The following is a 23,976-nucleotide window of genomic DNA, read 5'->3' on the forward strand; positions in this document are numbered from 1 at the left end:
TTCTATGGTAAGCTAGTGTGCCTCCTGGGATTAAAGGAGTGTGTCATTGATGCCTGGTGTCTAAGGCTGGACAATGTGATTATTTTACTTTCTGATCCTCAGGCAAGCTTTATTTATTAAAATACATATGACTATAATATATATTAAATTTTTGTCATGATATTAATGGTCATATATAATACTAACTAATTCAAGGAAAAGGTTTCATCTACATTCCTGTGCAAGATATCTGATTTGAGTCTCTGTTTTTTTTTGTGGTTAACAAACAGTTATTTATTTCTGTCACTATTATTATCTTGATATTGATATTTTTATTGTTTTTATTGAGCTATATATTTTTCTCTGCTCCCCTGCCTTCCTCTCCCTTTCCTTTCTACACTCTCTTGTGATCCCCATACTCCCAGTTTATTCAGGAGATCTTGTCTTTTTCTACTTCCCATGTAGATTAAATCCATGTATGTCTCTCTTAGGACCCTCATTGTTTTCTAGGTTCTCTGGAGTTGTGAAATGTAGGCTGGATTTCTATCCGTTTTCTTCAGTGAACCATGAGAATAACTAACAATGACCTTTGAAGTTTCCAAAAACCAGGATGGGGCCCAACAATGACAATTCCTCCAGGACTATGATAACAACACTAAACTGAAAAACACCACCTAAAGATAGGTTTTGGACTACAAACAGATCAAAACTATTTTGAGGTGTCTTTCTGAGATGATCCGGCCTCACAGACTACTCTAGCCAGAAATTTAGACAAGCCCTGCATGTTTCCATTACAAAGAGACTTGACAACAAATGATACAGCTACCTCTCCCAGGACTTGACAATCAACCCAAATTTTTCTTTTCAGGGTTCTCAAAAGATGTCATCGCCCCCATATAGCAGGAAGTAAATTTAAGATTATGGACACATTCTGGAGAAGTGGGGTGGGTAGTTTTTGGTCATTCAATAGGTTATGGATATTTGTCATTGTTTATGGGAATTGGTTAAAAGTTGTTATTGGTTATGGTCAGGAGGAATATTGAACAAAGGAGATTAGATTCAAAGTTCTTGTTTTGAAAAGGAAAAAGGAGTATATAAATGATAGAATTGAAGGGTAGATTATTGAGTCTACTCTGAAAAGAAAAAAAATAGGATATAGACTGATAAGATAAAAGATTAATGACTCTAATTTTAAAAAGCAACTACTGGTTTTAAGTAGTTTACATTGTACTTTTGTATTTAAATTTTGCATATTGATACAAATTTTAGATAAATTTTGTTAAGACATACTGAACATACGTTTCTAATCTTATTGAAGTTATTTTTTCCATACAGCTCATTTAACAATGTAATGCAAAATTCTAGTTCTAGAAAGTTATACTTACCCACTGTAGTAGTTCTCACCTTTAACCGCAGTACTACAGAGGAATATGAAACGGAAGGAGATAGAAGGAGCTCAGTGTTTCAGTCTGCAGTTTACAGTCACACCGAGGATAGGATTACTCAGCCTTGGAAAAGGCAAAAACTCTCGTAATTGGTTGCTTTGCTTTCTGAACTTCATCTTGAACTTCAATATCTGTCTCTGGGTTTTTATTATTTGTGCTAGACTCCTTGCTCCTTTATTATCACGGCAGGGGGACAGCCTTACCCACTTCATCAGACCCCACTATTTAGTTGTATTTTAGGGGTATCCCCTTTGCTCACTCCTTCCTAGTATTAGCAACCAGTCCTATACTTTTGCTGGATACTGATCTATTAGCCAGGGTGGGAGCATCTATTTCTTTTGCTCCCCTGTCTACATGACCACAGAATCTCTGTCATTTACCCCTTCTCCAAACCACACAGTCTGACACAACTTACCCTCCACTGGCTTCCTAGGTGTATTCCCCAAGTATGGGACACCCAAAACTTCTCTATAGCCAATCATCATTCCCCCTTGTCATCCAATTGTAAACTCCTACCAATTACATCATTCAGGTTCAACATCCACTCTCTCTTTAAAGTTTTAGGGAACTTAAGTCTCTTATCTCTGACCTCTTAAGAAAGACTCTTCTGTGCCTTCACATCTTCCTCCATACTTGTGGTTAAAATCCCAACAGAACCTACTACTTGGCTCAGGATCTCCAACTTAACCAACTTGGAAGCATATAGCATGAACCCTAACCAAAAGACTGAACAGCTCTTACCCATGCCTTTCAACTAGAATGGAGACTCAGTCACTCTGAACCAATATTCAGATTTGACCTATGCTATGGATTTGATTCTCTTAAGGACTACAGGAATCATTTGTTTATGCTGGCTTGTTCCACCCATTAATTTTGGTTCCAGATTCTATTGTTCACCTCTTCAGCTCTTTCTTCATTCTACTTGCTTTAAATATTCATCTCTCATTGGCTACTCAATAAGTGTCCTCTTTCTGGGCCCTTGAGCCAGATATGCCCTCCACTGCCCCACTAAATGGGCAACTCTCTAGTCATTAAGACACTTGCTCCTCTCCATCTATTAGAACCCTCCCTGTTTCCTTGTCTCTTTACCTTAGTAGCTGCCTGCTAAATCTTGCAGCATCTTTAAGAACTTCTGGGTTTTTATGATCATGTCCTGATGTCTGCTAGCTCTGTCCTGGAAGTCTCACAGGTTCTTTATGTCTTCATGGGTTTCTCTCTTGCCTCTCAGCTCCCACTTGGCGCTGATAGAAACTCCTTCTGTTGGAGTTCATTTTGCAATCTTTCTTATATTCCCCCATGAACTTAATTTTTATTAAAGAGACACTCTATAACTATAAACAGCTTAACCTAAGTACAGTTCAATGGCCAAAACTGGCATACTCAATTTTCAATAATGGCAGCTAATGTCATTGCATAAACAAATGATTTGAAAATCTCTTATATCCAGACTTGTTCCTTCTTTCTCTATTTCTTCCTCTATATACCTGTTTGTGGTGTCTCTTATATACAGATGTTTATTGTCCAAGAGACCTGCCCCTCTAACCAACAGCCTGTTCTAATAACATCAGGAAACTGATCTCTAACAGACTGTCAAAACTGACCCAGTTCTCTTCAACACCTTTATTCATCTCTACTTCTTCTGAGCTTAACCCATTGCCATTTTCTCTATTTTTATATGGTTTTCCTGTCCCAAAACCATAAATAATAAAAACAGGGTTTATGAAAGACAGGATTTTAAAAATATTTTTTTATTTAATACTGTATTAAAATGTCACCTCCAGGTATATACTCATATACTAGAATGTAGCTCATGATGGTACCTGAACTTTGCAATATAAGTCTCCTACCTTGTATAAGTTTTAAAAAGACATGAACAGGTCATGAAGAGCAACTGAGACTCTTGGCACTGTGTGGCAGGACTGAAGTTCTTAAAGAGAGGCCAGGAGAGGCTATTGATGAATATGTAGCTCAGTTGCAATGAGAGTCTAAGAAAGTGTATTAAGGTCTGAGAATGAGAAAGTTCAAGAATGTCCCAAAGGTATAAGAAAGTGTTTTATGGTATGTAATTTATACAGTTTCTGTGTGGTTATTTTGGTAATGAGCAGCCAGGAAAACACAAGTGGCCTCCTACTACAAACCGATGATAGCATTTAGGAATATATACTCTCAAGGGTGGAGCATATATATGTTTTAATAAAATGAGATAAAAAACTGGCTATTAAGGTGAAAGAGCCCATGTAGATAGGATAGAATTTGCAGAGTGTCTGAGGATGATAGTGGAGATGTAGATTGTAAAGTAAAGATGGCTGATGACATGTGGGAGGGTCCAGTTTCCTGAGAATCATGGCTCTAGCTACATTGCTGGGTTGGTTATTTTCATAATAATGATAATGGAATTGATAATAGAATTGTGTGCTTGGCACAGTTGGCAGTGGGAAATCCCTATGATTGTGGAAAGATGAGAGGCTTTTAGCAGGCTCATAATTTGGTCTAAGTTGAGTATTGACACTCTCTTTGCGTTAGTAGTTCATGATCCTTCCAGATGGCTATAGATGAGAGAAGAACATGAAAACCTATTTGGAGTCTTTATTAAGGTTTAGAAACTGTCCATTTGCTAATTGAGAGAAATGGGTAAGAGCCATTAGTTTGGCCTACTGGTTTGTGGTTCAGGCTGGAAGTCTCTGCTGACACTTACAAAAGGGTTAATAATCAGTAAAAGAAGGGTTCACATGAGGAGCCAAGGGCTACCTCATATAGGTGGTTAGAAAGAAAAGAGAAAGAAGGGATCCAAGAGCAGGAGAAACCAGTCATGCCATATGGTGGCTCACGTCAATCTATAATCTGACATGCAGGCAGGCATACAGACAGAGCAATTGTATACATAAATAAATAAATTTTAAAACAAACAAAAAGCTTATATGGGGAAATGATACATTTAAAAAATAATTAGCAATGGTATAGCCTGTGTGGTGATATATAACTATAATTCCAGTCATCTGGGAATTACAGAGAAACCAAGTTACAAAATAAGTATTATAGAAGGGAATGGTGGTACAGATTAATAGTGAATGCTTGCCAGTCATGTGAAAGTAGCTTTAATTTATATATCAACACAGTAAAAAGACAGTGTAAACAAAATGGATATTTGTAACCTGTAATTTTTTTTTCTTCTGGGGACTTGTTAGTGCAGTGCTATGAATGATCAAACAATAACGTAAGTATTTTGTTCTTAAAACTCAAAAGTATGTAAATATTATAAGTTTATGCATCAAATGTTTAAGAAGGCTCCTTATGAAATAAGGAATGAATTAAAATGGCTTGCCTATGTATGCAATTCTCAAAAATTAAATTAAGAGAGTAAAATGGCATTCCTTGTAATAGTTCTTAGTCCACTGTAATCTAAAAATTGTAAACTGAGAAGCAAACTCCAAAAATATTTTGACAATGTTTCTAGTGAATAAAATTACAGTGTATATGATATTAGTTTTAATCATGCCTAGATCTCCATTCATGTTGGTCATTAAATTTTGTAAAAAAAAAAAGTTAACTGTTTCTAAAACCATTTGGAGACCGAGACAACAAACATCTTTCCTGTGATTATTAAATTATTTCCAGAATTTCAGTTGCTGTTCATTTTTAATATTCAAGGCATTTCAAAGAGGAAGTAATGAAGTAAAAGCTCATAAGTGGTCATAAAAGTAGAGGTCACAAAAAATTTTATTGTACTTTAGGCTTAAAATATGAGTACCAACTCATACCTGAACACCTATTTAATGTACAATCATCTATGGTCTCTCTCCCAAGTATCTGAAAGTATAGTCCTCTAAGATAGTTCTCATCCCTGGTGCCATCAAACATTATGAATTGATTTGATATAATGTAACATAAACCATGGGTAAGATATAACAGGTTTTTCACAAATACTTTGACAATTTCTCTACCTTAGATAAAAAATTACTGGGCACTGAATACTAATATGTGTAGCTGTTGGGTTTGCTACAAATAGAGTATTTTTCTACGAAGCTCTTGTTACTGGAGATCTCCTTCATAGACAGTATGGCCCAGTTGTCATCTCCTAGGACAGGTTCCCTAAAACAAAAAACAAACAAAATTTCTACAGAGGCCAGCAGTGCATTCACTCCCAAAATAAAATATCACCCTACTTTACTGGTTATTTGTAGTATGAATCAAAGAAAGGCAAAATCCATGGGAAATCAGTGACACTGGTTTTTCACCTAATGTCTTTTACATCCCAGGGGTCAGATTGAACACTACACCATTGCCATTGGTGAACCCTGTAATGTGCATAGAAGGCATTTGCCACAATCAAAAGAACTGGTACCATGGTTTGCCTCACTGAGGGTGATACTAAATTCTACCTTGACATATTTTATACATGTATACAAGTACAGAAACCCCACTTCATAATCAATTACTAACAAGGATTTAATGATAAAAGTGACTGGCTCTGTCATTTTTGTCATTTCAGTGAAATGATTCCTTTCAAAATTACTATCTATGCTTATACCCAGGAGCCGTCTCAGTGTTCTTCAATGATGAGACTTTAGAGGAGGTTACTAGGGTCCCAGAAGTCTCTGTATCTGAGAACAGGTGCAGCTGTGTAACAGTTGTCTGGAAAGTCTACTTGAGCCAATCTGCAATGGCTTTCTAGGGTTTCAGGGCACTCACTGCAAATCTGCAGTTCTGTAGACAGCCCACAAGGTCATTTCTCAGCAGGAAATATTGTACGTTGGTGATGGAACAGAAAAGATTACCCCTGATGCCATCATCATGTTAAAGATTTCAAGACAAATCACACTAGGTAAATGCTTCGAAGATGATGGATAATAAATAGGAAATCAAGGAGTTGGAATTTTTCCTGTCCTCACCTCTCACTCCCTGTTCCAGGAACTACTTCCAAATTTAATATTATTTATAAATGCTTGGCCAATAGCTCAGGCTTATAACTAGCTAACTCTTACATTTAAATTAACCCACATTTCTATTTATGCTTTGCCACATAATTCATGACTTACTGCCTCACTTTTTGCACATCCTGCTTGCTTGAGAGCTGGCTGGCATCTCTCAAGACTCCCCTGACTCAACTGCTCCTCCTCCCATTAATCTCACTGTGTCAGTCTGTCTTCCCAAATCTCTTCTTGCTCTGCTATTGGCCAATCAGTCTCTTATTAACAATGAATATAATCCAAAGCATTGAGAATTCAAAGAATTTAAATTTGATGTAGAGCTTGCTGGGGATTGGTTCTCGCACATAAGCATACACCATGACTCAGAGCCAACCTCAAGACCAAAGGCTTATGTTTTTTGCTTTCTAGAACAATTGGCATCACATGACACTGATTTTTATCTCTCATAGGCACAATTCACACACCACAATATAGGAACACAGTAGAAAGAAAACTGGTCTGAAAACATACAAGTTATTATATTCAGTGCTGTTTATCCACTTCCAAGGGTGTTGTAATGATTCTCTGTGCAAGCCAATCCAGTACTGAAATTTCCACGCATATGTCTTCAGGAAATTCTGTCATAAGACATTAAAAGCAAACACATGTGTCTCTTTGTTTCAAATGACCCTTGAGTCTCCCTGACCTATACCCTCCTCTCTGGATGGAAGCAGATTATAACTGAGAGTCATAGACTTTGGAGCCAGCACAATAATCAGATTTCAGTGTATGCATTTTACACTCACAATCTAAAATAAATTGGTGGCCCTCATTTTTTTTTCTGACTAGAATCATCCCTTAGTAAGCCTGGTCTTCAAGTTATTAACAGTTTGATGTGGGAGTGATTTCTTTCTAATCTGTTGCTTTCATTGGTTAATTAATAAAGAAATTGCCTAGGCCCATTTGATAGGCCAACCCTTAGGTGGGTGGAGTAAAGAGAACAGAATGCTGACAGAAAAAAGCCAAGTCAGGCAGTCACCATGATTCACTCCAGACAGACACAGGTTAAGATCTTTCCTGGTAAGCCAGCTCGTGGTGCTACACAGAATATTAGAAATGGGTTAGATCAATATATAAGAGCTAGCCAATAAGAGGCTGGAGCTAATGGGCCAGGCAGTGTTTAAGAGAATACAGTTTCTGTGTAATTATTTTGGGTAAAGCTAGGTGGGTGGCGGGAGGCGGCCCGCCGCTAGTATTACTACAACAGTTGCCACATTCAGTATGCAATACTGGCCAACATGGATAAAGACTTCCATGATTATCATGTATCTCAGTGGATTGTTTGGTCATGCAGGTTAACAATAAGGAGAAAGCATGTCTCTGGAGTGGGGCTCCAGTCAGAAGCAACCACATTAGCAACTGCATACACTAATATGTTACCTTTGTCCTTCACAAAAGAGGAAGGGTAGAATCCCTCCACAAGCTTCATCTTTAACCTTCCCATCACAAGGCAATACACATTCAACATAACAAACAACAAACCAATTCCTGATGCTTTCTTACCAACTCCTCCAGAGTTTCAAATCCAGCTAGTTGGGCCTCATGTGCCATGCAGTAGTTCTGACTTAATGTCCAATTTCTCTCAACGTCAGAAAAATAAAAACATTTGCTTCCAAATCCAATCCAGTCATTTGGACAAGTGGCAAAGCATGGTGCAGGGGGTGTTGTGACTTCATTTTCCTTTTTCACTAAAATACAGACAGTGCAACGAAGTGATGTAACAAAGAAAAGTGTTCATGTCATATCCTCTTAGCTACCCATGCAAATCTCAGTTTTGAGGCATGTGCTTGTACTATAGCTCTACTCATTTATTACTAGAAGACACATCATATCATGATGGTCCACAACCCAGGGCTTTCCTGTGGACTCTGAGGAAATGCTTTATTTTTCTTCTTTGTATTTTGTGTTTTGAGACAGAATCTTGCTATGTTCCTTGCTTGGGCTGGATCTCACTGTGTGAATTGTATTTGTCTGGAGCCTTTACTAATCCTGCTATGTATGTCTCCTGAGTGCTGTGACTAAAAACACTATGCCCTGCAAGAAAATCATTTCTAGACCATCAGCACCTTGGGAGTAAGAGATCTAAACTTCCTCCATTTTAAAAGCTAGATCTAAGTTTCAGTTTCTTAAACAAAGGTCTAATAATCAACAACACCCATGACAACAAAGACAAGGGGGAAAGAGCAGAGAGCATGTACATGGCCTGAATAAGCAATACAGTATCTCAAAGCAATGACCAAAAAAGAATAGTTCCTATAATACCTGGAACAGGACATACTTTGACTTTCCTAAGTATGCCCAAATATGGAAAAATAAGTCAAAAATACTATAATGTAACCTTAGAAATGACATAGCTGTCCTTGGAGTTTCCTTAGCTATCGTTAAAAGGAACTGTTGGTCTTTGTTCCTTCCGGGTTGTCAATTTGTACAAGTGGTAGATCCCATATGCTTGAATAAATAAATGTTCTTTGTTTTTGTCTACTATTTGAGTCTGGGTCTTCATTCAGTGATTCTTATACTCTTTAAAGAACTATTACTGATTCCTGAAATCCTATAGCTTTTTTTCCCATAATACTTCACATCCTCCTTATTTCTTAAAAAAAAAAAAAAACTCACTTGCCTGAATTTTACTATAGAGAAATGACATTGTGTAAAACATCGGCATGGCAAAATAAATCTTATATATCAAATCTTTTATAATTCTACCACATTGTGTGTGTGTGTGTGTGTGTATATATATATATATACTGGTTCTTATAGAGCTGCTCAGAAAGGCTATCATAGAGCAACTCTGATAACTGATGTTAAAAAATGTGCAAAAATATGGACAATCATAAACTGCTGGTGGGAGTCAAATTTATATAGCCAGCTGGAGGTTTTTCAAAGAAGTTTAAAGTAAATATACTACTTGACACAGCTATACCACTCTTAAGCATATGTGGAGCAAACTCACCGTCCTACTACAGAGATACCTGTACATCCATAGCTATTGCTTCCCTATTTACAATAGTAATGAAATGTACTTGCTCCTAATACTCATCAAATAACAGATAATTAAATGTATTATACATATAAAACAGAATGTTATTCAGCCAAAAAGAAAAAATGTAATTTAAGGAAAGTATGCTATCAAGTTAGGTCACACAAAATAAGAAAGAAAGATACCCAGGTATTCTATCAAATGCAATCCCAGCCTGTGATATACAGTGTGAACAGCTGTGAGTGTGGGCATGGTTAACACATGGACAGGAGAACAAGTAAGAGTGGTGTAAGGTGACTACGACGAACAAGATGTAACAAGGAGCTAGCAAGTTGTGAGAAATGGTTATAGAGACAATTGTTTTTGTAGTTTCTGCCCTATCATATTTTTTTTGGTGGATAAGTGCATAAAAATATGATTGACAGTGAAAGTCTAAAACCATAACAAAAACTCCACAATTTCAGAATAGCTCTTCTAACTGTATAGAATGTCAATGAGATACATTCAATGAGATACGTAGGGCTTGGGACTTGACAGGTGTTGGAGTGGCTATACTAATGGAGCTGTGTGATTTGTTCATTTGTGATCCTATCACAATAGAGTGATTGTGTGCACACATGTGGTGTGTGTGTGTGTGTGTGTGTGTGTGTGTGTAAGAAGCTCTGAATTTCAGAGGACAGTTTAGAAGAATAACAATTTTTCAGTCATACCTTCAACATTTTTATCCTTTACAGGACCAGAACACTTTTCTCCTCTTGAAGAGCTTCTAAATCCTAGAAATAAGTGATTTCATAAGAGATAATAAATATCAGAAATAGCTCCCACACAAATTTTTAATAGAAGGAAATTGGTGGTCACTGTTACCAGTTCTCACACCCTGTACACTGAAGCTTCATCGAATAGGACAAATACAACAGATAGCGAGGATAACTATCACGTCTTTCCATCTTGCTCTTTTCAGAGCTGTGTAATAGTTTAGGTTACACTGACTAAGACTTTTTAAAAATTGTTTGTCCAGGTATAGTCCCGTGTATATTCACCAACATGGTTAAAGATTATTTTTATAAAACAGTATCACAAAACATTTATGTGAGCTATGAAAAAAAGGGTGTACAAAATTTTATCAGAGAATTCTGAACAGTCCACAATTAAAAGCTTGGGAAAGGCATACATCTAGAAGTGGTATGTTCAATATTTTCAGAGTCTGGTTGAAGACGTTAACTGAAACCAAGAGTCATGATGTGTGAGGTTCTGTGCATTGTTCCAAACAAAAACTCTTCCTTGTCCTCACTTCCCTCAGGTGCATCAGCCTCCTTGAGCTTTCTTCTTTGAAATTTCTTGTCTTTGTTCACTGCCTTGAATAGTTTTCCTAGGTGAACATATGTCTTCTACATCTCTGTCTAAAGGTGCCGAATGCCATCTTCCCAGGGATGCTGAGCCTGATCTCCTATGCACACTACACCTCATGCTGTTCCATCAGTGCATCTTCCTGCTAGCTCCTAAATTCCCAGAGAAAACGTTTCTCTAGAGCCTTTCCGATAATGCCTGGCTCACGGTGATCAGTAAGTATAACTGAAAATGTGAATGTCTCAGAAAAAAATACTACTTACCAGTGCAGGAGCAGGGGATTAGAAAAGTTAGTAAAAAATATGAAGACTTGAGTGAAAATAATAAAAGAAAACATAAGATGGTAACAGGAAGGAGTTCCAGTGAATACTGAAATCACCCACATTTAATTTTCTGTACATTTTTATATTCCAATACAATAGGGGTAAGAACACAAAAAACTGCTTTAACATAATTCAAAGGACAACTAGAGCAATTTTGCTTCAATATTTTGAGCCATCAAGCCATTAATCCAAAAAGCATTGTGTAGTTTATGCAGTGAACCCACCCTAGACAAAGTATCTTGAAGGTAGTGACTCCCAAGGTCAAACCTCCTATTTCAAAAGAAGGAGCAGAAGTATGCTTGAATTTTTTGACCATTTGTCAGAGGGGATTGGGTCTACCTTGATGGAACATTTTAATGTCAAAATGATCAAGTAAGCTCACCCTAGGTCAGGGTGTGTAGTCACACTTTTTTCAACAACTTTTAGCAAGCTAAGACTCTCTGACCCTCAGGCAAGGTGGAAATAGGCTCACATTTTTGGTCCTCCACATCAATGTGATAGAATGTTGCAAAATTTGGACAATGAAGCACGTACCTGACAAAGCAAAAGAAAGTGCAATTACAGCTACACTGAGGACCATGATCACTGCATAGCAGCAGTAAAGCTTAACACGAGGCTGGGTGGGGCTCTTTCTGAGACATTTTCCTTGCTGCTTTTTACCTAAAAACATAAATATCAGAATATCAACCTCAAGAACCTTTCAGGGAAAAAAATAAGTTTACCCAGAATCAACTATATATTTCGCTTGTACTCCCCTCTTGCAAATGCCATTCACAGAAGTTCCTGGTCCATAAATGATACCCTTAACTTGCAAAACATTAGAGGAAAGGGAAACACTACTTTTTGCCAAGATTTTTTAGTTATTGAATTAGGGACCAATAAAAGAACAAGAAACAGAAACAGTGGAGATCATGGAGAAAAGGAAATAACAACAAAAACCACCCATAGATGCTTTTATCCTGTCTCTTGTATTATTTTTAATAAAAAGCTGCTTGACCAGTAGCCAGGCAGGAAGCAAAGGCAGGGTAATAAGGCAGACAGTAGAGGCATGTCAATGAAATTTCTAAGAAGAGGGAAGTTTTAGTCTGCAGTAGTGACCCCAGCCATAGAGGAAGCAACATAGCAAGATGTGAATGCCCTACCAAAAAAGGTATCAAGCCACCTTGTCTGTGGCTAACACAGACAAGAATTATGGGATAATATAAGTTATAAGAGTTAATAAGAAGCCTGAGATACTAGGCAAGGCTGTTTATAATTAATGTAGACCTCTGTGTGGTTTCTTTGGAGCTTAAAAACTGCAGGAACTGGGCAGGACAGAAAACTCAGTCAACACATAGATTTAGAGCTATAAAAAGAGACCTGCTTGGTTAGGACTGATGAGACTGTAATAATAATAATAATAATAATAATAATAATAATAATAATAATAATAATGAAAAGAAAATATGTGTGTAAGGTGGGATTGCACAGGATTTCATACACTAGCAATTGTCAAGTACAAACAAATGTATAAATATTGTAGCTCTCACAGCACTATCAAACACACAATTGTACATGTAATGGAACATGCTCATATTCAGTTGCTGGAAGAGCAGCAACAAGGGCTTTTAACCTCTGATTCACTTCCTACGCGTTTTCATTGGGTTCCGAAAGATCTCAATACATTGTAGGTACAATTTCTTTTGAGAAATAGAAAAAAATACAAAATATCAGCAATAAAATATAAAACCCTTGGCAGTACATTTTTTATTCTTTTATTACTTTTTCAGGAACCAGAGCAGAGGAATTTCATTATTCTAAATCCAATTTATTTTTCTGTGTATAGCTAAAGAAAACTCTGCCTGACAAAAGTTCACTGAGATTTTTTTTTATTTTTTTCTTGTTCAAATAGATTTAAAGTTCTAGATTTCATATTTGTCTCTGTTGTCCATTTTGAGACATTCTACAACAAATGAGGTATGAGTCATAACCATAAGAACTAACTGTCTTAGCATCATATGCAGAAGACATAACATCCTTTTTTACCTGTGAAACTTGTAGAACCTTCATCTGGTGATGGATGGAGATAGATACAGAGACCCACACTGGAGCACTGGACTGAGCTCCCAAGGTCCAAATGAGGAGCGGAAGGAGGGAGAACATGAGCAAGGAAGTCAGGACCACGAGGGGTGCACCCACCCACTGTGACAGTGGAACTGATCTATTGGGAGCTCACCAAGGCCAGCTGGACTGTGACTGAAAAAGCATGGGATAAAACCAGACTCTCTGAACATGGCAAACAGTGAGGGCTGATGAGAAGCCAAGGACAATGGCACAGGGTTTTGAAACTTGTAAACTGAGACTGCTTTTTCATTTCCTGGCTGGCCAGACCAAAATAATCACAGAGAAGCTATATTAATAAAACACTGTTTGGGGAATGGCTCAAGCATATACCTTGTTAGCTCCTATATCTTAAATTAACCCATTTCTATTAATCTATGTATCACCACAAAACTGTGAGCTATGGGTAAGTTTCCAGTGTCTTTCTCCATCAGCAGCTACCTGGAATCTATCTGACTATACCTTGTTTTCTGCTCTATCTCTGTTTGGATTACCTGCCTTACTATATTCTGCACTGTCATAGGCCAAAGCAGCTTTTTTGTTAACCAAATGTAATAATCCTACTCACAACATACAGAGAGGAATCTCACATTGTATGCTGTGAATACCTTTGCTTAATAAAGTACTGCTTGGGGCTGGAGAGATGGCTCAGAGGTTAAGAGCATTGCCTGCTCTTCCAAAGGTCCTGAGTTCAATTCCCAGAAACCACATGGTGGCTCACAGCCATCTGTAATGGGGTCTGGTGCCCTCTTCTGGCCTGCAGGTATACACACAAACAGAATATTGTATACATAATAAATAAATATTTAATAAAAAATAAAGTACTGCTTTGGACCTATAGCAGGGCAGAACCTAATTAACTAGGTGGAGAAAACTAAACTGAATGCTGGGGAAAAGGAGGCAGAGGAGAGAGAACCATTGAGCTGCCACAGGAGACAGACACGCCAGAACCTTGCTAGTAGGCCACTGCCCTCATGGTAAAATATAAAACAATGGAAATTGGTTAAATTAAGATATAAAAGCTAGCCAATAAGAAATTAGAGCTGTGTGGTTATTTCGGGAGTCTGGGAGGCTGAGAAATGAACAATATTTGGACATTGTTTTCTTCCAATTTCGAAAGAAATGCTATTTGTTGGGCAAAGTATTTTTAGGGTTCACAGAAACCTTTTGGGGGAATCTTGTTCCATTAAACAACATTAGCCAGGAAGGATTTCAAAGGTTTCCATTTTCTGTGGAAACAAAAGGAGAACATCTTTTCCAAAGTAACATATCCTTAGACTCAAATTTTAAAGTAAATATATATGTTGGTTTAGCTTAGCAGCCCCCAGAATCAAATATCTCTCTGCTGTCAAGAAATTCAAAGAAAACACAATAAATACATAATCCACATTCTCTGTTTATTTTTCATCATTACATGGCTTAATTTTAACTCTATCAGTTTTTAATATTTATTTTATTATCTTTACTCCTTTAATTTATGATTATCTGTATTCTTTTCTCTCTCTCTTAAGCCCATGTATATTTATCCAACATTGTGACACATTCAGAGGTCTTTTTCATCTGATTCTGTCTTATTGTGTATCTGAAATCCTGTAATCATTTTTTGACCAGAAAATTTTTTGTCATTTGTTTTTTTTTTTTTTTTTCGAATGAGTGTCTAAGACTAATGCTATGGCTTTGCCTGTTGACTCTGTCCAGTCCAAAATGGTGAATGCATGTTCAATGCCTCTAAAAGCCATGCTGACTGCCCCAGCTTCAGGGGCACAGAGGGACTATGTCACTATTAAGCAACTTGTATCACTCTGCTCACAAACCTTAAGTGAACTGTAGAGGGACCTCTAGAAAGAATAAGTATGAACCAGGAAGCCATTTCTTATAGGAAGGAGACATGCCTCTCCTTGCAGCCACCAAACAGAGCCTATCTGAAAAAAAAAAAGACATGAGACTACTAAGTAGCTGCACTTGGCTCCCATTTTTTGTGGGTCTAGAAGCTGGTGTAGGAGTTCCTTCTGTTTGTGTGTTGCTTTCATTGGATAATGAATAAAGAAACTGCCTTGTCCTAGTTGATGTGGCAAAATTTAGGTAGGCAGAGAAGACAGAACTGAATTCTGGGAGAAAGAAAGCAGAGTGGGAGAACTGGCATGGAGCCACCAGAATCAGACATACTGAATCTTTCCCAGTAAACCACGAGCTCGTGTTGATATACAGATTAATAGAAATGGGTTAAAACAGTTAGCCAATAAGAGGCTAGAGATAATGGACCAGGCAGTGATTTAATTAATACAGTTTCTGTGTGGTTATTTCAGGTGTAAGCTAGCTGGGCACCCAGGACAAACAAAGGGCCACCCTCCTCATGCAACAAGAAGCACTATGTTTTCTTTTGAGCTTTTGTAGGTCTTATGTGGATGCATGGCAGACATAGGCACCTTTTCATAAACTGAGATGGCTCTTTCTTTTCCTGGCCACCCAGACATGAATAATCACACAGAAACTACATTAATTACAACACTGTTTAGCCAATTGTTCAACTGTATTTCTATTTAGTTCTTATATCTTAAATTAATCCATTTCTATTAATCTATGTATCACCATGAGTCTGTGGCCTACTAATAAGGTTCTTGTGTCTTTATCTGTCAGAAGGAACATGGCATCTGCCTGACTCTACCTATTCTCCTTCTCTATATCTGCTTGGATTTCCTTACTTGATTCAAAGCAGATTCTTTATTAACCAATGGTAAAAAAAAAGAACATATTCATAGCATACAGAGGGGAATCCCACCTCAGACTTCATGTTTCCATCTTTATCCACTTTTGAATCATTTATTTTGCAATGGATAAGTTATGAATCATCACTATGGGAAGTCACTGTCTTAGCATCATATGTAGAAAAGATACCATCCTTTCTCTACCTAAGAAATGTCACTTTGATTCCAAATTTCTTTCAAACTCTTTGCAAAAGAAGACAGACTGGTAGGAAGACTCTGTCTCAATCTTAGATGTAATATTTGGATAAATGCAGCCTCTCCCTAAAATTGTAAGCAAAGGAAGAATCCTATCTTCTAGGGAGAGTTAATCCTTCCTTCTCTTTTTCTCTTCCTCTCTCCTCCTTCCCACCCTCTTACCATCCTTCTGAATAATTGAATTGCCATCGTGTAACCAATCAGAAACAGCACTGTCCTGTATGAGCCTTGTGAGGAACACCCCACACTCTTTTGGTAAATAAAAATAAAAAAAAAGAAATGTCACTTTGCCCATTTTACAGTTCACAGACACACACATTATAAACCCACATTGTTTTTTAAAAATAAAAAATATACCAATAAAAATGACACACTCACAGTAAATATATCCATTAAAAATGCTCGGTATTACCTATGTTTGGGGGAAATATAGTTTAGTATTTTGCTAAAATTTGAATACATTTACCTCACAACCTAGATCTAAGGAAAATGCCTGTGTTTACATAAAAAAAAAGCCTATCTGTATTATAGCAGCTTTTTAAATTTAGTCTGTGGTTTGCAACAACTCAAATATCCCCGAGCTTGTGACAAAATAAAACAATTATACTCAGAGCTTGGGAAGTGATAAAAAAGAAACCTGGACCTCTGACTTGCATTTGCCCATTTCTTGTGCTGGCTAAATGTTCCTCATTTTTCTGTTCCCAGAGAGTCTTAAGCAAAACCTTGTTCCCCACTTAAGTAACCCTTAAGTAGTTGGCACCAAAAGCAGTTGGCCTCAGGCCAGCAAAGCAGTTTATTGGATAAATATGTATTATATTAAAGCCTCATATCATGGATTTAATCTGTGAAACATACAGAAAAGCAGGAGATAACCAAATACAGGTAGCTGTTTTATTGACTTTAGATGTGAGTCAAAGCTCATGTGTGAACCACATCACCACCACCATCACCACCAAATCCCACACAGCAACAAAATCCCACTCAGCCCATTTGTAGTTTACTTGGAGAAGCTGACCTCACAGCACTGGTTTTCTGCTGAGAAATTCCGACTATCTTCTCTCATTTTGCTCACTCTCTTACCCACCAGTTTCCTGTAAGGTTTCCCTGACATGTTTGAAAAACTGTTTTTGTATTCAGGTTTGAAATACATGCTCTGACTTATCTATAGCCCATGCCTCAGTCAGTCATGTTCTGGAATCTCTTCTACTCTAGCAATTGTGTTCATAGTTGACACACAGCTGTGAAACTGTGGATGACTCTCAAATGCATGATTCTTGCAGGGATCCAGCTACATGATATTCTTGGAAAGCAAGTGTGTACGAGCTGAAAAAGCAAAAATGCCATAGGCTGGGTACAGAGGAAAGGAGGGTCTACAGAAGAGCACAGAGGTAATGGGGTGGGGTCTGGGTCTATAATGTGACTATGATGGAGACTTCATTGTTACATGTGTTCTAAAAGTTTGTGAACATGACATAAATTCAATGGTGTGATTAAGGGGAAATTTTTTGTTGTAGACATAAAGAAGAGTACAAACAGAGGAATCTGCAAGAGTCTCTCATGATGGGGGAGAGAAAGGAAGTGGGGAGCCACAGAGAAAGAGAAGGGAAGTTGTGTGAGACCAGGAGAGAAGGAGATAAAAGTGAGGACCAAAAGAAAGTGTAAGAGAAAGCATGGCAGGACCATAGAGCACCAAGAAGGTGGGGCAGAGAAGCGCAAGATATGGAGAAGTTTAGGGTAGGAGGCAGATTGCAAAGAGCTGAGATGGGCCACAGGCACTGAGTAAGCCTGGAGGTCAGCATGGGCTTTGGTGTGCTAAAAGTCACCAGAAGCTGTTTTCTTCCTGACAACTCTTACTGCTTTCTTTCCTTACTTTTTGTTTTGTTTTGTTTCTTTTTGTTTTGTTTTGTTTTTTCAAAATTAAACTCTAAAAGTTTATTATGGAAAATATCAAGTCCATACAAAAATTAAAAAATAGCAAGATAAATCTGCAACTTGTGCCTTGTTGTTTCAAATAACTGTGGGGTCTGTTTGTGGGAATCTACAGGGAGAACGAAAATGTTTTTAGTTACAGGAATATTTGATCTAGCTGAAAAACATCTACATTTTTATTAACTTGCTTTTTTGGAAAGTATAAATGCTGTTTTTCAGAAAATCCAATATTCCTTCATTAAGTTACACAAGCAAACAAGGAAAAATAAAAGCAACAGAAAAGAGAAGAAATAAATAAAAATAATAATGCAGTGGACATTTTCAAACACAAAAGACAGTTGTTTTTCCCTAAAGACTGGAACAGAAATCACACAAGATTCTTCATTTTCATAATTTTCCACAAAGTGAAAATGCCAGAGCACTTCTGGTGTGTGCGCGGGTGTGGACGAATTGTTGCAGGGGAGGAGGAGGTCGCTCACCCTGCCACTGTAGCTCTCTCCTCTCCAACGTTCCTATGAATCACAGTGCATCACAAACCCCAGGCCCTGGACCCACAGGGAACTTAGTTTCCTTCCCTCTGGGACATAAGAAGTCTGGTCTATAGCAAGTTCCTCTAACTCACAGGAGTGCAAATTACCAGATTAAGAGTGGACTAGAAAGCACACACACACACACACACACACACACACACACACACACACACACCAAAATCAACAATACAACAAACAAATAATAAATGTATAATGAAAAATAAAAAAAGCAACTCCCCCTAACCAAATCAAACAAAAGCTATGCCTTAAGCTATTGTAATTAACTTATATTATTTATTTTTTCTTGACTAGTTGAATACTATATAGTCTGATAGAGTAACTAATATACCAGAGGCTCCCAATCATTTCACTTCTACAGAGTCCTACCATGGCAGGCTTAACAGGCAGGAGGTTCACTTCCTCTGTGAGACCCCCATGAAGCTCCTCTTTTCCCTTTCAGTTTGCTACAAATTGCATTAAATACATACCCATGTCTCCCTCTCGTAGGTGGTCTGGGGTAGATGTTTCTGTTTTTAGCATGTTCATGGGAGTCTCTTCAGCCTCTATAGCAGGCATCTCTGAACTGAGAGGAAAAATCTTTCCTGAACTAAGGAAGAGGGATGAAACCTGAAACCCTGGAGAGGGAGACAAAGCTTTGGTTTCTGTGTTTCCTAATAAGCACTCTGCAAGTACAACCCACTGTCCCTGTGACTCATTAACCACTCCTTACCGGTTCTGAACACATCACCTCTCAGTAGATAACGTTTTGTTCCTGAAGGAAACAGAATTACTAAATAGGACACTCTGAAGTGAAATTAAGTGGACTATACAACAGTAAATGTTCCAGACTCATCACAACTTCTTAAAAAAAAAAAAGTATTACTTTGATGAAAGTCACTGCTATTAAGTGGGGAAAGTATTGTTGATTGATTGATTAGTTGTTTGGATGTTTAGTTGGTTGATTGATTGATTGATTGATTGATTGAATCAGTGTCTCACTTTGTAACTCTGACTAGCCTCAGACACACATTAACCCACATTGGGCCTGGATTTCTCCTCCTATGTCAGTTTAAAGGTCAGTAATGCTATAAGGCCTGAAATTCCAGATCATATATATGAAGGCAGATAAGACCATGACAAGAAGGCAAAGAGGAAAGAGGAAAACAATTAAATTTCTGGAGTCAGAGGTACCTGAAACCCCTAGAGATGAAAAATCTCTGCGTGGAGAGTAAAAAAGACTGACCCCCCTGAGAAGCTTCACCAGCTGCATGGGATGTTTTCTGCCCAAGCTGTGATAAAGGGGTGTGTTTCTTTACCTTTTCTTCTATATGACTTATGGCACAAACCAACAATACTGCAGTTGACAAGCAAGTCTGAATTCTGGAGTTAGGGAACAGACACCAGAAATAATGCCTCCATTTATCTGTGTACAAGCATCCTCAAAGGTCCAGTCAAACATAAATCACAAACCCTTTGGGAAGCACCAAGACTCAAATCTCTTTCCTTACCACTATGTCACCCCATAACGCTCCTCACTATTTAAAACCTGAGCATAGTTTGCTAAAGACTTTGCTGCACTGGATTGGAAAGAATCATGTCCCAGCCATCACCAAGGAACCTTGTAAACATGCAGATCCATACTGACGACACTTAGTAATAAACTCCAGGTGACTTCTTCATTACTAAGAGGCCTTTCCGGAAAAACTCCTTTCTGAGGAAACAGACAGAGCCATTCAGATTCCTTGGTAAAATGGTCAATTCCTAGAGTTCATAAGTTAGGTAAGTAGTTTAAAATGTGCGTATTCAGACGTCATACAGGATGTACTCTTACCTCAATCAGCTGTTGACCCCATTTCCTGTTCCCGGGTAACCTGTGTCATTTTAAAGAAAGAGCAAGGGCCACCATTTCCCCTCCTAAGACTTTGATATGCCCTTACCCTTTTATTATTGTCCTGGTCAGTGGTTGATGATATACTTTGATTAAAATAGCAGCTATTTCCGTGTACAATGACCTCCTTCCTGTGATAGAGTCAAAATCTTACCTTACAACCAAAAGACAGCCTGAAGTCAGAAGGAGGAAAAAAAGAAACATGATAGGAAGAATAAGTGTTCACTCAATGAGAAGCATGCATACCCAGTCCTGAGCCTCTGCCTTCTCAAGATAGTGGAGAGTCCCAGTTATCAACTTACAGCCAGACTCTAAGAGTCTTGGGAAAGAGGTAGAGAATGAGATGGGGAGGGGGATTTGTGGCCGTAGAGAAGAGACCTGAAGAATATTTAATAACCTTGTATCTTAGTATTCTAACGCTATGAAGAGACACCAAAAACACAGGATCTCTTATAAAAGATAACATTTAACTAGACTTTGCTTACAATTTCAGATGTTTAGTCCATTGTCCTCATGGTGGGGAGCATGGTGGTATGTATGCAGACATGGTGTTAGGGAATCTGAGAGTTCTAAATCCAGATCTGCAGACAGCATGAAGAGAGAGAAGAAGAGAGTGAGAGGAAACCACTAGGTCTGCCTTGGACTTCTGAAACCCCAAAGACCACCCCCAGTGATACATTTCCTCCTACAACATAACACCCCTCAAATCCCTTGCAAGTAGCTCCACTCCCTAAGGACCAAGTATTCAAATATATGAGCCTATGGGGGCCATTTCTATTCAAACCAACAGGAATCTAACTGACTCTATTTTAAAGGCAGGATACATTATGTTGTATCTTAAAGATAAGTTTCTATTTACTGTGAGAGTGGAGTAGCTCTGTTTCCTGGAACATGACCTTCCCAAGCCCATGATCTGCAATTGTTTGTGAGAATATCCTGACCTTCCCTGTCCCTCTCTGAGTCTCCCTAACCTCCCCTGATCCCTCTTAAACACATGGGGAAGTGATCACACTATAACTTTTTTAAGTATTTTTTTTTATTTTCTTCTTGCCCCATTGTCTCAATTCTGTAAAAGTACTAATGATTTTACTCCTTAAAGGGGTCCAAAATATCTCTCTCTCTCTCTCTCTCTCTCTCTCTCTCTCTCTCTCTCTCTCTCTCTCTGTCACCCAATTTAGTTAGCAGTGGCTGACCAGCCCTCAGTCATACCCCAATAAAAATCAAGCTTGCTTGAAATTTGGCTAAAATTGTGGAAATGATCTCTTATTTTCACCATTGGGATAAACACCAGCACACCGTGTTACAGATATCTTTAAAGCCCAAGGGATTTTTTATCTTATAATGTGACTTCCTGCAGATGGTTCTGGAGACAGGAAGAAGCAGACTGTGGTTTGGAAAGTCACGGAAATGTGGAAAAAACCTCCATAATGTGGAAGGAGTCTTTGATGGAGGTAGGGTAGCCCAAGAGATTTTATGAACTGTTCTGGTTTCTTCAATCCTGCCTGTGCTAGAGTTGAAGGAAGACACAGGGATTTCACTTCAAGAGCAGATGAAAAGTATGCAAGCATTGAGGAGATCAAGGCAGGAAGAGAGCTAGTGAGGACTCAGCTTCAGCTCCATAAAGACATTTTCTTTCAAAAATGAATTAGTTAAAGGTTAAATAAACAGAGCTGAACATGATGATTTACACCCATAATTACAACACATAAGAGACTAAGAAAGGAGGATTGCTTTGAGTTTGTCATCAGATTGAGCTATAGGGAATGATCTATCTAAGAAAATCAAAATTAATTAATTAGAAACTTGTAGACCAGAGCTAAATGGATGAGATTTCCCGGGAGCTGTTTACAGGTGAGTTTAGGGGTTCCTGGGGTCAGGACTTCATGTGTCTAACCACCTGAATACACATCAACAACGTGTCACTGATGGTCAGAGCAGAATCGATTCCCCATTACAAGTGCTTCCTGTGTAAAACTCAAAGTAAGAGCCCATTCCAGGTTAGAAATGAAACAGACACATAAAATACTGACTTTCTTTTCCTTCTTAAATTACTTAACAGAAGCAACAGGTTTAGAATACTTGAAGTATGCCACATACATTTTGTACACATGGTCGTTTTTTTATTTGTTGTGACTGCTAGGATTAAGGGATTATGCTGGCCTGCCCTGTCATCTGGCAGGATGTACACAGACTGTACCCTTGCAGCACAGGGTCCTAGTAGGCACACAAGTGCAAAGGTCCCTTTAAGAGACAACCCAGACCTTTCTCTTCCCACCAAGGCATGTAGGTCTTGGCCTCTCTCTCTCAGCTTCTCTCTTCTCCTCCTCCCCTCTGTCTCTGTGTCTCTCCCTTTGTTTTCTCCCACTACCTTCCCCATACTCTCTTCTCTATGTAACTCCACACTCAAGCTCTCTCTGCATGGATTATTCTGTCACATGCTGTGGTTCTCACCAGTGGTGGGACCTGTCAGGGTGCTACCCATGCTGTATTTTAATAATGACTGCCTAAAGTAGACAATGCAACTTGAAAAATTGAGCCTGCCAGAGGGTGCTCTGTCACATCTTGAACCAGAAGCCTGTTCATCTTATTGCAAATATTCTCCATGGAGCACTTGTTAAGTTGGGAGCGTAGCCCCCAGCCCCTGGCATCCATCCCAGCCTCCCTGGCCTGGGAGTTGTATTGGTCTGGACTCCAAATCCCAGAATGCTAGGTCCTGACCCCTCCCTAGGGAGGGGGGAGGGTCAGGACCACTTCCACAGGGTATTTAAGTGAGCACTCAGAGGAGAAACAAGTGGTTTTGGGTTTGCATGGGCTCCCTGCTGTCCTGTCTCCCTGCCATGCACTTAGCCACCCTAGAGTGTCTTACTTAATAAAACGATGGGCATTTTGATTCACTTTGGTTTGACCTAATTGGATTTCTTGTGCTGGCAGAGCTGCCCTTTTCTTATTTAAATTTTACTTATCAGCACTCTTATCTCCATCTAGGACTGATCAACAAACATATTTTAAATATTTAAAAGTGTTGTCCAAGTTCCCAGGATAAGTAATTAGGGAAGCTTGGACTCAATTTCATAGAAAACAAGCACAGAAGTATAGGCCCTATGCCTTGCTGGCATCTTCTCCTGCCTAGACTGGCCTAGTCTATTCTAGTCAAAAGTATGCATGGCTTTGACTGGACATGGAAAACAATTCCATGTGTCAAAGTACTGAAATGCAAACATTAGTAAATATGGTGCCATCTATTTAATCAAGAAAAATTAAAGAAATATGAACCTCATAGATGAGAGGAGGGATTCATTATCAGTCATGGTAAAGTCAGAATTTCTATTGTTAATTTCTTCTCTCTATTTTTGTACAAGTGACAGATGCAACATTTGGGAGAAGTCTTTCTGGCTCACAGATGAAAGAATACAGTCCTTCATGGTATGGGGACTGTTCTTCTTAAAAAATAATAAACGGGGGGCGTGTGTGTTCTTCTTGAACACGGGGCACAGGACAGACACGCACGGCGGAACAAACACAGACACG

General features: G+C 38.4%; 1 protein-coding gene across 1 annotated transcript; it reads right to left on the bottom strand.

Annotated features, from left to right (window-relative positions):
- Positions 1–5,123: 5,123 nt before the first annotated feature.
- LOC101993212 (C-type lectin domain family 2 member E-like) lies at positions 5,124–19,239 on the bottom strand. Its single transcript, XM_005369227.2, has 6 exons — positions 19,049–19,239; positions 11,576–11,701; positions 10,082–10,144; positions 7,895–8,079; positions 6,863–6,969; positions 5,124–5,513 (listed from the first exon to the last, which is right to left on the bottom strand). The coding sequence occupies exons 1-6, from the start codon at positions 19,134–19,136 to the stop codon at positions 5,396–5,398; spliced, it is 687 nt and encodes a 228-aa protein (XP_005369284.1). The 5' UTR covers positions 19,137–19,239; the 3' UTR covers positions 5,124–5,395.
- Between the last annotated feature and the right edge of the window lie 4,737 nt (positions 19,240–23,976).

The sequence above is a fragment of the Microtus ochrogaster genome, unplaced genomic scaffold (assembly GCF_000317375.1).
Source record: "Microtus ochrogaster isolate Prairie Vole_2 unplaced genomic scaffold, MicOch1.0 UNK46, whole genome shotgun sequence".
Lineage (NCBI taxonomy): Eukaryota > Metazoa > Chordata > Mammalia > Rodentia > Cricetidae > Microtus > Microtus ochrogaster.